The 13,367-nt window shown below is 36.3% G+C and overlaps 1 protein-coding gene across 1 annotated transcript in view; it reads right to left on the bottom strand.

Annotated features, from left to right (window-relative positions):
• The window catches only part of SGTB (small glutamine rich tetratricopeptide repeat co-chaperone beta), a 47,267-nt gene that overhangs the window by 28,165 nt on the left and 5,735 nt on the right, over positions 1 to 13,367 (bottom strand). The window contains exons 3-5 of the mRNA XM_007457102.1: positions 8,527 to 8,630; positions 5,853 to 5,922; positions 331 to 430 (exon numbers count right to left, since the gene is read on the bottom strand). Coding sequence (XP_007457164.1) covers positions 331 to 430; positions 5,853 to 5,922; positions 8,527 to 8,630 — 274 coding nt within the window. The remainder of the gene's footprint in view (positions 1 to 330; positions 431 to 5,852; positions 5,923 to 8,526; positions 8,631 to 13,367) is intronic.

Genomic DNA, 13,367 nt, shown 5'->3' with positions numbered 1-13,367 from the left:
TAATGATAGACTAATTTGTATTCATTTAAATAATGTTTATGAAGGATTTAGATAAAATAAGGACGTGTTTGTGATATGCCTAGTGAATAAAGATTAATCTGAAATTGATTACTCTTACATCAAACAACATATGCCAAAAGGTTATTAGTAACAGTGGTTGCCTCTAAGTGGTAAATTTATGAGCTTATTTTTTCCTTCTTTTATATGTTTCCAAACATTCAAAATTTTCTAAATAAAAAAACAAATTTTACAGAGCTATAAAAAACTCCTTCAGAGCTATTAATGCAAATGTTTAACAACTGTAAACCTGCCACAACAGTGCCAGTTTACCTGTTACAATAATAAACTGCATTATTTGGATCCAATTCTATCGCCTGTGTGTAACAATCCACTGCAGCAGCATAATTTTCTTCTTTCATGTGGTTATTGCCTAAAATAACCAATAGGTACAGTAAGTACAATATACAGGAAAAAAAAGTCTGGAAGATAAATTTTAATCATAGAAACTACAGTAATACGAAGGTCAGCAACATGATTTTTCATTCATACTGGAAATAAATTTTATATTGTACTATAGAGTTGATACCCCTTAGCTTTCAGTGTGTTTGAATGATTTTTAACAACGGAGAGTCTTTAAAAAATTAATCTTTGACCATGCCACTCTCAAAAATTAATTTTTTAAAGACTCTATACACTACCAAACGTAAAATAGATAGCTAGTGGGAAGCAGCTGCATAGCACAGGGAGATCAGCTCGGGGTGCTTTGTGACCACCAGGAGGGGTGGGATAGGGAGGGTGGGAGGGAGGGAGACGCAAGAGGGAAGAGATATGGGAACATATGTATATGTATAACTGATTCACTTTGTTATAAAGCAGAAACTAACACACCATTGTAAAGCAACTGTACTCCAATGAAGATGAAAAACAAAATTAATCTTTTAATATCTTATAAAACCAGACTTCAATAAGTAAGTGTAACAATTATGATTACCTATTGGCAAAACCTAATCTCTTCTCACCTTCCTTATCTTCATCTCTCTCTTTCCTTTTAGAGCTGCCCCACCCCATTCCAGGTGGACCACACTCCACAATCACTATCTCAGTCTGGACCTGGTCCTCCATTCCTTCCCTGTCAAAACATGCACCTGCTGATGAGCAAGCCCTCAGAACAATTGGTGAGGGTAAGCTAGTAAAACTACTCATATCAATGTCATTGGCAGATATTTTTATGTGCTATCCCTTCCAGAGATAGATTCTCTCTTAAAAAAGATTATTGGAGATTAATTTCTAGAAAGACAGAATTTCAGATACCACAGCTAGCCCACAGCATACTGATCTTCAGGAAGGGCTTCTGCAGATACATCTGGCAATAATTTAGCTACATTAACGACTGGTCGGCAAAATAAGGGATTTCTTGTGGCTATCTTCTGTAATCCATTAAACAGAAAAAAAGTGTCATGATCACTAATAAGAACCAATGCTCAAAATTGAAATTTTTAAAACACTGGGATTACAAGGAAGTGTTTACATCTCAAAAGCCTCTATTATTCCTTCCAGCTTTCTCTGAACCAGAAGCTCTCCTATTAGCCTTGTTTTCTTAACAGATCATTAGCTACTTAATGGGAGGACAGTGTAAATTTGCAGATAACAGTAAGATTAAAGGAAAGACATGTAGATAAGAGTACCTAAAATCATACAAACGTTACTTCAAATTAAGAAGCAGAAATGAATATAAAGAGTGATTGCTAAATGAATATAAAAAGTGATTTCTACATAATTTCTCTTTGGGATGATAAAATGTTCTAAAATTGTGGTGATGGCTACACAACTCTGTGTACATACTAAAAACCAATGAATTCATACATGTTACAGTAAATCGCATGGTATGTCAATTATAGCTCAATAAAGCTGTATTTTTAAAGCTAAAAAAATTAATTTACATCTCTACCCCCAAAAAGAAATGAAGCTAAAAGGTTACATAGCTTTTATGATTGAGCAAGAAATTAACTACCTCAGTACTTAAATAGATTTGCTTCTTCCATGTAAAAGATAAATTACCCGGGTTACGTGGATTTTCTTGTTGCCATTGGGTCTTTTTGCCTTGGGATGGCATTTCTTGGGTAGTAGTAAAACCTAGTGTATGTCTTTTCCCGTAAACCACACTAAGTGTACAGATACTAAATATATATATAGCGATATTAATGATAAAAAGCTTCAAGTCAGAAAATATTCAATATACAAAAACTCAGGACACAGATATTTGTGAAGATAAATATAACTAGGCACTGCACAGCACTCTATATTTATACACAGAACTCTCCTGTCTCCTTTATCCTCAAGACAACCCTTTGAGATATGCCTTTACTTCTGTGACATGGCAGGGAGTTACAGCAATGAACCCTTCTGTTTTTGTCTGATCTTACTGCAGCTCTTCAGAAGCAAAGCACACAAAAATATTTGAAAGCAACCTCCCAGGAAGGTACTAGCTGGCCAGAAGCCCTGATTGACACAGGTAAGTATAACATGCAGCCTGTAATAACCCTATGCTTGACAGTCTACAGTGGCCATTTGTTTTCACACGAATAGCAAAATCTGTATGACAATTGCTTTAACTTTATGTGTAACATGTCTTAGATGTGACATGTCTTAGTGAAAACAAAGATTAAGAGCTTTTGGTTAAAGCCGAAAGCAGTAAGTAATTCAGTCTACCCATGCTGCCAGAGTAAATGAGCCTCATTCTGCATCTCCTTCCAACCCTCAACTTACTAACATTCATTATATCAAAACAAACTCTACAGGGAATGCAGTCCCCCAATGTTCTGCCATGCAGAGGGAGTAAATATGAGGGACAAAAATAAAATTTCAATTTGCCATTTAGTACTAGAGCTAAAACAAGAGAGCTGCAAAAGCAAAATGTTAGTTGAGCATATATTACATCACTGAGGATTTCACACACTACAAAAGTCTAAGTAGAAGGAAAAAGAAACATCAGATTAAATTGTTTCATTGAGAATAATATATGAAAAATTCATTTGTATCTGGATAGTTCAAATGCAAATTCTTTGGGGAATACTATAATTCAAAAGACAATGAGGATCTGGTTACTTTATTTTACATGTAATTTACGAAAGTCCTAATTCTAAAATTTTAAGTCACTGTAGTGATAAGATTTCTTAGAGGAAATAAAAAATTGAAAATTGAAACCAGTCTATTTGTAGGAAACACAGCATTTTCTAATGTAATCCAAAGAAGATAATCACACAATAGTGAAAATAAATATAGACAAAGATATTAAGACAGCTTTACTTAGGATTACAAAATTATCTGTCTAGGTAAGTAAATCACGGTCTAACACTATGCAGCCATTAAAAGCAGTGATACAGTGTAATTTATAGACCTAATAGAAAGGACCATGCCCAAGGAATAGGAAAAGCATACTCTTTTCCATATCTACCTTTTTACACAACAACCAATTTTTTTAAGAAAAAACTCAACTGCCTTCTTCAGAGTATAAACTAAAGAAAAGGCCAGAAAATGGTTCTGAACCATTTGTGTACAGCTTCAGAACATTGCACATTCCCTAATAACTCTCTGCCTATAGGACAGGGTCTTTGTTGGCTCTCATTCACTGGTAAAGATCAGGACTCTGCCCTACAGCTCCTTAGTACAAATCTTGTAGGCCTGACCTGGCTTGCCTCTATAGCTTAACAAAACTGACATGATATAAAAACTGAACACAGATCCTCAATGGTGACTTATTTATTAAAATCAAGTATGCTTCAATAGTCACTATTAGAAAATTTAATAACAGTAATTATGTGTGCTAGTTAATAAATCCTTAAGTGCCATATACATATATTAAATTTCAAAGAACTCAAAAATGCTAAACATACAAAAGTTAAAAATAATACTGAAAATCATTTTCATGTCTTCGATTAAGCATAAAGAATTTGGGATCCTAGAGTACACACAGCAAATACAGTTGCAAATAATCAACCCTTCAGTGACTTGTTTTGCAAGTTTTACTCACAACAGATCTGCTTCTCTTGAAGCAAGCCATACCTATATTGTTCACAAGCCATTCTGTATTTCCAGGTTCATTTCTGTTTCACAAATGCCACAAGGACTTACGACAACCCCGTCTTGGCAGTACAAACCAGAATCTTATTGGGTGACAGGGTCACTTTCCCTAGAGTTTCAGAAAGCTTTACTAAGTAATTTTTCTATGAAATATTCACCTTCATCTTTTAATTGGTCAGCTTTTCCCACATCTTCAGGCACTGAGTTTGAGAGAGGCAGAATGTCATTCTGAAATTAAATAAAATACAATGTACTTCCATTTAGCTACATAAAGAGTCATCCCAGAGAACTATAAATTAAAGTAATAATTATTTAGTATATCATCTGTAAATCTATGTCATGACATCTAACATCTAAATAACACTGTCAGCAAGAAATAGGGCAAAAGTCACCCAACATACTTTTATTAGAAAAACAAATATGTGGAATTTTTTCTAGAAAAAAACGGGCAACTGTGAATCAATTTTTTTTACTTGCTTTCACTGTATCTAGAAATCCTACTTCATAAACAAAAACAGAATCAGTATACAAAGAGTAGTAATAGAATTATGCTCAAAGGATTGTTTAGTGAAAAATTTGAAACATAATGTTAATATCCTAAGAGAAAGTCAAATCCACAGGTACCAAAAAAAGCATTTATAATATGATCTTATTGTTTAAATATAGGCACATACATTCACATGCACACAGGCTGAAAATCAAAGACTGGAAAGGTATACACAAAAGGTTAACAGTAGGAATATTTGGAAGTAGGATTTTCAGTCTCTTCTTTATATCCTTCCATATTGTCCAAACTTTTTAAAACAATGGTCATAGATTTATTTCCTCATTAAGATAATAAGCATGGGCTTCCCTGGTGGCGCAGCGGTTGACAGTCCGCCTGCCGACGCAGGGGACACGGGTTCATGCCCCATTCCAGGAAGATCCCACATGCCGCGGAGCAGCTGGGCCCGTGAGCCATGGCTGCTGAGCCTGCGTGTCCGGAGCCTGTGCTCCGCAACAGGAGAGGCCACAACAATGAGAGGCCCGCGTAAAGCAAAAAAAAAAAACAGATAATAAGCAGTATAAGATTCCTGTTTTTAGCACCTACTATCATCCTCAAACCTCTTTTTCAATAAGGTTCAAACCAAAGTGCTTATGAAAACTAAATGAAAATTTAGAAATGTCTTGAGTGGCACTGGGAACACAGTGTATTTTTACATTTTTGGAAGATTCTTTTTAAATTGTGTTGTTGTTAAACTTGACTCCGAAGTTCATAAATGTTTATAATTTTCAAAAAAGTGTAATTTGTAGTCAATATACCTATGTACCATTCAATAGTCACTATTAGAAAATTTAATAACAGTAATTATGTGTGCTAGTTAATAAATCCTTAAGTGCCATATACATATATTAAATTTCAAAGAACTCAAAAATGCTAAACATACAAAAGTTAAAAATAATACTGAAAATCATTTTCATGTCTTCGATTAAGCATAAAGAATTTGGGATCCTAGAGTACACACAGCAAATACAGTTGCAAATAATCAACCCTTCAGTGACTTGTTTTGCAAGTTTTACTCACAACAGATCTGCTTCTCTTGAAGCAAGCCATACCTATATTGTTCACAAGCCATTCTGTATTTCCAGGTTCATTTCTGTTTCACAAATGCCACAAGGACTTACGACAACCCCGTCTTGGCAGTACAAACCAGAATCTTATTGGGTGACAGGGTCACTTTCCCTAGAGTTTCAGAAAGCTTTACTAAGTAATTTTTCTATGAAATATTCACCTTCATCTTTTAATTGGTCAGCTTTTCCCACATCTTCAGGCACTGAGTTTGAGAGAGGCAGAATGTCATTCTGAAATTAAATAAAATACAATGTACTTCCATTTAGCTACATAAAGAGTCATCCCAGAGAACTATAAATTAAAGTAATAATTATTTAGTATATCATCTGTAAATCTATGTCATGACATCTAACATCTAAATAACACTGTCAGCAAGAAATAGGGCAAAAGTCACCCAACATACTTTTATTAGAAAAACAAATATGTGGAATTTTTTCTAGAAAAAAACGGGCAACTGTGAATCAATTTTTTTTACTTGCTTTCACTGTATCTAGAAATCCTACTTCATAAACAAAAACAGAATCAGTATACAAAGAGTAGTAATAGAATTATGCTCAAAGGATTGTTTAGTGAAAAATTTGAAACATAATGTTAATATCCTAAGAGAAAGTCAAATCCACAGGTACCAAAAAAAGCATTTATAATATGATCTTATTGTTTAAATATAGGCACATACATTCACATGCACACAGGCTGAAAATCAAAGACTGGAAAGGTATACACAAAAGGTTAACAGTAGGAATATTTGGAAGTAGGATTTTCAGTCTCTTCTTTATATCCTTCCATATTGTCCAAACTTTTTAAAACAATGGTCATAGATTTATTTCCTCATTAAGATAATAAGCATGGGCTTCCCTGGTGGCGCAGCGGTTGACAGTCCGCCTGCCGACGCAGGGGACACGGGTTCATGCCCCATTCCAGGAAGATCCCACATGCCGCGGAGCAGCTGGGCCCGTGAGCCATGGCTGCTGAGCCTGCGTGTCCGGAGCCTGTGCTCCGCAACAGGAGAGGCCACAACAATGAGAGGCCCGCGTAAAGCAAAAAAAAAAAACAGATAATAAGCAGTATAAGATTCCTGTTTTTAGCACCTACTATCATCCTCAAACCTCTTTTTCAATAAGGTTCAAACCAAAGTGCTTATGAAAACTAAATGAAAATTTAGAAATGTCTTGAGTGGCACTGGGAACACAGTGTATTTTTACATTTTTGGAAGATTCTTTTTAAATTGTGTTGTTGTTAAACTTGACTCCGAAGTTCATAAATGTTTATAATTTTCAAAAAAGTGTAATTTGTAGTCAATATACCTATGTACCATATTTATTTATTTATTTTTTGCGGTACGCAGGTCTCTCACTGTTGTGGCCTCTCCCGTTGCGGAGCACAGGCTCCGGATGCGCAGGCTCAGCGGCCATGGCTCACGGGCCTAGCCGCTCCGCAGCATGTGGGATCTTCCCAGACTGGGACACGAACCTGTGTCCTCTGCATCAGCAGGCGGACACTCAACCACTGCGCCACCAGGGAAGCCCTGGAGCCAGTTTTAAGAAACTGTATTTTTAAAATAGTAAGCAACAAATTTTTACAATTAAGTACAATCAGAGAGAAATAGAAGAAGAATAAAAATAAAGAGCTCTATTCAATCAATCTGAGCTTCCTGGGAGGAAAAAAAAAGTATTGATCTCTTCAGTACTAGTCAATGATAACAGGAGCTAAAGAGTGAGCAAATCCAAGTGCCGTCTCACGTACAAGCCTCTCAGGCATCTCGGAGTAAAGAAGGTCGTCTTCTGCCATAGCCATGTCCAGCCTCTGAAATAGGGCTCCCTAAGGATGCCACAAGCTCAGAAAATGAAAGAACCACAGAAACCAAAGAAAACAAAAGGACCACTGAGACATTCCACTATCTCCTTGCATCTTGTCAGATAATTAGAATTCATCTGTTTGATGAATTAATGTATAACTGTATTATCCTTTTTCCAAGTATAAAAAGAGGGAGCAGTTTACTGCCAAATTACCATTTTCATTGCAACTCTAAGAACCTCTTCCCAACAAATTCTAAAAACAGTCTGTGCAGTATTCTCAGCCATGTCCCTGCCAAGTTGAAGTATACCCTGCATGTTTCAGTTCCTCTCCTGAGTTCCTCATTCTGTACTGAAGCTTGAATACAGAGTTAGAATAATAAAAGAGGTTCATGTGGCACCAAAATGTAACGAAAAACCACGTGGGCAGCCCCCCTGTGGCCCTAAGCTCACTAGCCTTAAGATTTTTCAATCTTACAGTCCACATTTCCTGAAAAGGCCAGAAACCAGAGACCATGTAAACAGTCCTAGGGAGCAGAGATCAGAACACTTGGATTTCAGTCTTGGTTTTGCACACTGACCCTGAACCTTTCCCTGTTTAAAGAGCCCCATCAATGGCCAAATTTGATAAAATCTGCTTCAAAATGATGATGCAATTCCTGATGATTCCTTTTCTATATGGTTTCTTCCTAAACATTAAGACTTTTACTTTTAACTTGTATTTCATGTTTTCGGGGAATATCAATTCAGATGTCAGAAATCTAAAAACACCCGGATACTGTAAAGGACTTAAAAAGTCAACTACAATATATCATTAAATATAAAAGAAGGTGAGAGGATGAGAAGAGTTACTAATATGAAAATCTAAAGCACATTATAAGTTATATTTTAGGTCCCAAATCATCCATGTGGACCAACGATCTTATACCCAGGAAGAAGTTAGTTACTTAAAGCCTGGCCCCTCAAATATTAACAATCCAACATAATACTGCAGTCATACTTAGAAAATGAGATACTAATGAGAAAACAAAGACAGCTTACCTTACAGAAGGAATTTGTGAACATTTCTGTCAAAGGCTGTGAAACTGCTAGATGTGTATCTTCTGCGCTGATTTTAAAAACTGTCTCCAAGCACTGAATTGCAACTTGAAATAAATTTTAATAGTGAAAAAAAATTAGCAACCTAAAAAAAGAAACAACCTTTTTTTCTGGTAGAAATCTGCACTCTGCAATCTGTGGTAATTCAGCATTTTGATCACAGAACATATGGAAAACTAAGTGGTTCATCTGCATAAAGATTTCTGTTTATAGACCAGCTATTGAGGGAAGACAACTTAGTTTTTATTCATCACTTAAAGAAAAATGTTACCTAGAATATAATTTCTCAGTATATGTATTACATCATATTCTTTTTATAGCAGGTCATTAACAACATATTCCCCATTACCAGTATCTTGAATAAAACTTTAAAAATTATCTTTTTTAATGTGAGAAACAGAATTCTCAACCTGATTAAAAATAGTAAGAGAAACAGTCTTTGGCACATAGGAAACACTAAATATGATCCTGGTGTACTTACTTATGTTAAAATAGTTTGGCTTTTAAAAATTCATTCAGGCATGCAAAGTTACCAAGCACCGACTATGTGAAAGGTGCTGTTATAAGGTGGTAGAGATACAACAGTTAGCCTAACACAAAAATCACGATCCACGTGATGAAGTTCACCCTTAATAGAAGGAGGCAGACAAACACAGTTAGTAACGTACATGGCATGTTAAATGTTGACAGGTGCCTCATCTACATTGATGTATGACAAGATAACCAGTATGGCTAGGGTACAGACTGGGTGGAAAGACATGGTGGGCGATTATGCTAGAACAAAGTCTGTCGCTGGATGACAAGGCACCTTAAATAATATTTTTAAAGGACATGGATTTGATGCTATGGGCAAATGGAGAGCCATTGATGATTTTAGTGAAGGAGAACAACATAACTGGATTTGTGTTTAGAACTAAAATACTAGTTAAGTATAGTCTAATAAGAATGCTGGGAATGAATTAGAGAGGGAAGCTGAGGGAGAAAATGGAAGCAAAAAAGCAGGAACCCATTTATGGGTTCCTACATCAATGACCTAAACAAACAAGGAGCCTAAACTAGGGCAAAAACAGTGAAGAAAGCATATCCTGCCCTTTTTACAAGTCCTCACTGAGGGGAATGGAGGCAGATTCTTATCCTGAGAGTGCTCTCCTTTGAACAAGAATTCTCTTCTGGCTCAGCAAGATGGGGATGTAGCCAAAGTGTCCAGTGTACTTCTAGACAGTGTGGAATAGATTCACTTACATTTGTGTATGACTTTTTTTTTTTTAATTCAGTTTGTTTAAACCAAAAACAAAAATTAAAAACAGGTCACACATTCTCCCATTCCCCACTCCCCGTCTCTGGCAACCACCAATCTGTTCTCTGTATCTATGAGGTTGGGTTTTTATTATTATTATTATTTATTTTTTAGATTCTACATATAAGAGAGATCATAGGGTATCTGTCTTACTCTGACTTATTATAGATCCAATTACATTTGTGTATGACTTTTAAAAGACACATTATGGTCCTGAGAAAATTACCTCTATCATAAAGAAACACTATTACTGTCCCTATCCACAGATCAATTCTCCTTAGAAAAGGGACTAAATAACAAACTGAGTTACCAACTACCAAAAGTCAAAGTGTCTTTTAGAAAGAAAATAATGCACAGTTTACCCAACCCTCATTCTCTCCCTTTCTATCCTTGCTAAGTAGTTGTTCTTTTACTTCAGTTGTACTTGCACTAAACACACTGGGCCATAAGAAAACAGACTCTCATTGCCATGAAGACAATTAATTAAAAATCAATTATTATTAATAATAATACATGTATGTATATGTATAAATTTCTTTTTGATCGGCCTCTTTCTTTCCTTATCATATTGGTCATTTACTTTACTGTGCCATGTAGCTAGCTGGTACATGTTTCTAGTATCGTACTTATCACACATACTACATTATATGCACTTAAAACATCGGTCTCCCATATTAGACTGTCTCCTTGACGATAACGCCTACATTTTACTTATCTTTTGACTTTAACACAGCCTGGCAAATAATAGATGCTCAATAAATTTAACCTACGTCTTTGTTTACAGTGGAAGTAACAGTTTAATTTCAGAGGAAATAGAAACAATAAAATCTGCAGAAGAGAGCACTTATTCCCCCCAAAACATTAATTCACAGCCTTATGAAAGGTGGATAGAGCCCAACCAAGGCCTTAACCAGAATCAGAGTATGGAACGTCACAGCTAAACACTGAAAGGGGAAAAGTCCTCATAAAAATATGAGGGATTTTTACACTCTAATTTGTTGAGGCAATCCAGTCCAGCTCCTTTACCTCTGCTGCCACTAACCTTAGAACACAGATCTGGCACATTCTAGACACGATCAAGTATTAAATCAAAGGAGGTGGCTCTTTGGGTTTTTTTAAAACACAATTGTTCGTTTGTTTTAAAATCACTTTACTGAAGTATGATTGACATGTAAGAAGTGGCACATATTTAATGGACACAACTCAACAAGCTTGGGGATAGGTATACACCCGTGAAACCGTCACCACCATCAAGGCCACAGACATATACATACCCATCACTTCCCAACATTTCCTCTTGTCCCCTTTATTGGTGTGTGTGTGTGTGTGTGTGTGTGTGTGTGTGTGTGTGTTAACACTTAACATAAGATCTATCCTCTTACTAGATTTTCAGTATACAATTCAGTTAGCTATAGGCACTGTGCTGAACAGTAGGTCTCTAGAACTTATTTATTTTGCGTAACTGAAACTCTGTACCCTTTGACCATTACCTCCCCATTTCCTCTTACCCCAGCCCCTGGCAACCACCATTCTGCTCTGTGCTTCTATGAGTTCGACTATTTTAGATTCCACATTAAGTAAACACAATTGTTTTGATACATAAACTTGCTGCCAAAATGTTTAGTGTTCAACACTAACACATATTTAGAGAGATAAATGGTTTAGTGAAAAACCCCACCACAGCCTTGGAACTCAGGACTCTCATTATCATTATTAATCCAGAAAAAAAATCTAATAACCTGGGTGCAATAATTTATCTTACTTTTACCTCAAGATTTTCATTTATGAAACAAGGATTATTATATGTGATCCTCCTTTCGGAAGGTTATACTCAGGAATAAATCATAAAAATCTAAAGAAATTCTATATACAATTTTGCTCCACTTTAACACCAAACAATAATAGTCTGTTTGGTACTGATAAGGAGAGGGACAAGCGAAGAATTCTCAATAATACCATATCTCATCTATATAGCACTTTATACTAAAGCTTCCATATGCTATATTACCTGCCATCACTAATTCTGATTGTCTTGACAAATCTATTAGATAGAGCGGGCAGAGATCTCCACCTAACAGACTTAGAAATTAAGATACAGACCAAATGAGTAAGATGCCCAGGATCACTTGATTCAATTCATGAATTCAATTGAACAAATATTTTTTGAGCACCTATCATGTGTCAGGCACTTTTCTAGGAGCTTTGTATATAACAGTGAATAAAACAGAAAAGATTCCTGACTGCTTGGGACTGCCACTGCAGTGGGGGATGGACAGGCAGACTGTAAACAATAAACTAGACAAAGTAGAACAGGGTGAAGAGGATGGGAGCGTGGGGAGCAGAGCAGGGACGCAGGCTGCAGATTTAATGGCATGCTCAGGGAAGGCCTCATTCAGAAAAGAGGACTTGAAGGAGATGGGGATATTACCGTTATCTGGGGGAAGAACATTCCAGGCAGAGAAAACAACTGGAGCAAAAGCCTTTAGGAAAGAGCATTTGGTACATTTCATTGGGTGCATTCAGAGTGAGGAAGCTAATTTGACTAAAGTCAAATGAGAAAGAGGAGGAGTCTGTGAACAACACATCACAGAAGTGTCCAAACTATATAGATCCTTTAAACAATGACTGAGTAACATGAAGAGTCACTGCAAGATTTTGAGTGGAAAAATGATGGAATCTGACACAGACAGTTTTAAAGGATCACAGGTGGCTGTGTTTAGAAAAGTCAATGAAGCAGCAATTATAGAAGCAGAGACCAGTTAAAGGCCATCACAGTAAAAGAAATACTTAGTTCTATCCAGGGGTAATATCAGTGGAAGTGGGAAAAAGTCAAGATATCCTTTGAAGTCACAGCCAACAAGCTTTATTGAACAGTTAGATGCAGAGTCTAAGAGAAAGACAAGAGTCCAGAATGATAACAAAACTTTTGGCCAGAGCAACTGAAAAGATGGAGTTGTCATCAACTGAGTTGGGGAAGTTGTGGAATAGAACAGATTTTGGGTGGGAGGATCAGGAGTTCAGTCTTGGAAATGTTCAACTTGAGGTGCCTGTTAGACATATAAGTGGAGATAGCTAGTAGGCAGTTAGATATAGAAGCCTGGAGTTCAGAAGAAAGGTCTGACCTGAGGGTATACATTTGAGAGATATCAACATATAAAAAAGAATATTTAAGGCCAAGAAGCTTAACTGTATCATCAAAAAAGTGAGTGCAGATAATGAAGAGAAGAAGATCAAGCACCGGACCCTGGATATTCCAGGTGAGGGAAAACAAGAGGAACAAGCAAAGGAAACAGAGAAAGAGCAAACAATGAGATTAGAAGAAAACCAAGAGAGCATGAGGTATCCTGGAAGCCAAGTGAATAAAGTATATGGGGGGAGAGGGATGCGGGAATCATCATCAACTTTACCAGAGGCAGCTAATAAGTCAGATGAAGACTAAAAACTGACCATTGAACTACCTAACACAGAAATTGCTGATGACCTTGAT

The sequence above is a fragment of the Lipotes vexillifer genome, unplaced genomic scaffold (assembly GCF_000442215.2).
Source record: "Lipotes vexillifer unplaced genomic scaffold, Lipotes_vexillifer_v1.1 scaffold241, whole genome shotgun sequence".
In the NCBI taxonomy this organism is placed as follows: Eukaryota; Metazoa; Chordata; class Mammalia; order Artiodactyla; family Lipotidae; genus Lipotes; species Lipotes vexillifer.
The sequence above is the reverse complement of the archived record's forward strand: the minus strand, read 5'-3'. Positions and strand labels throughout refer to the sequence as shown.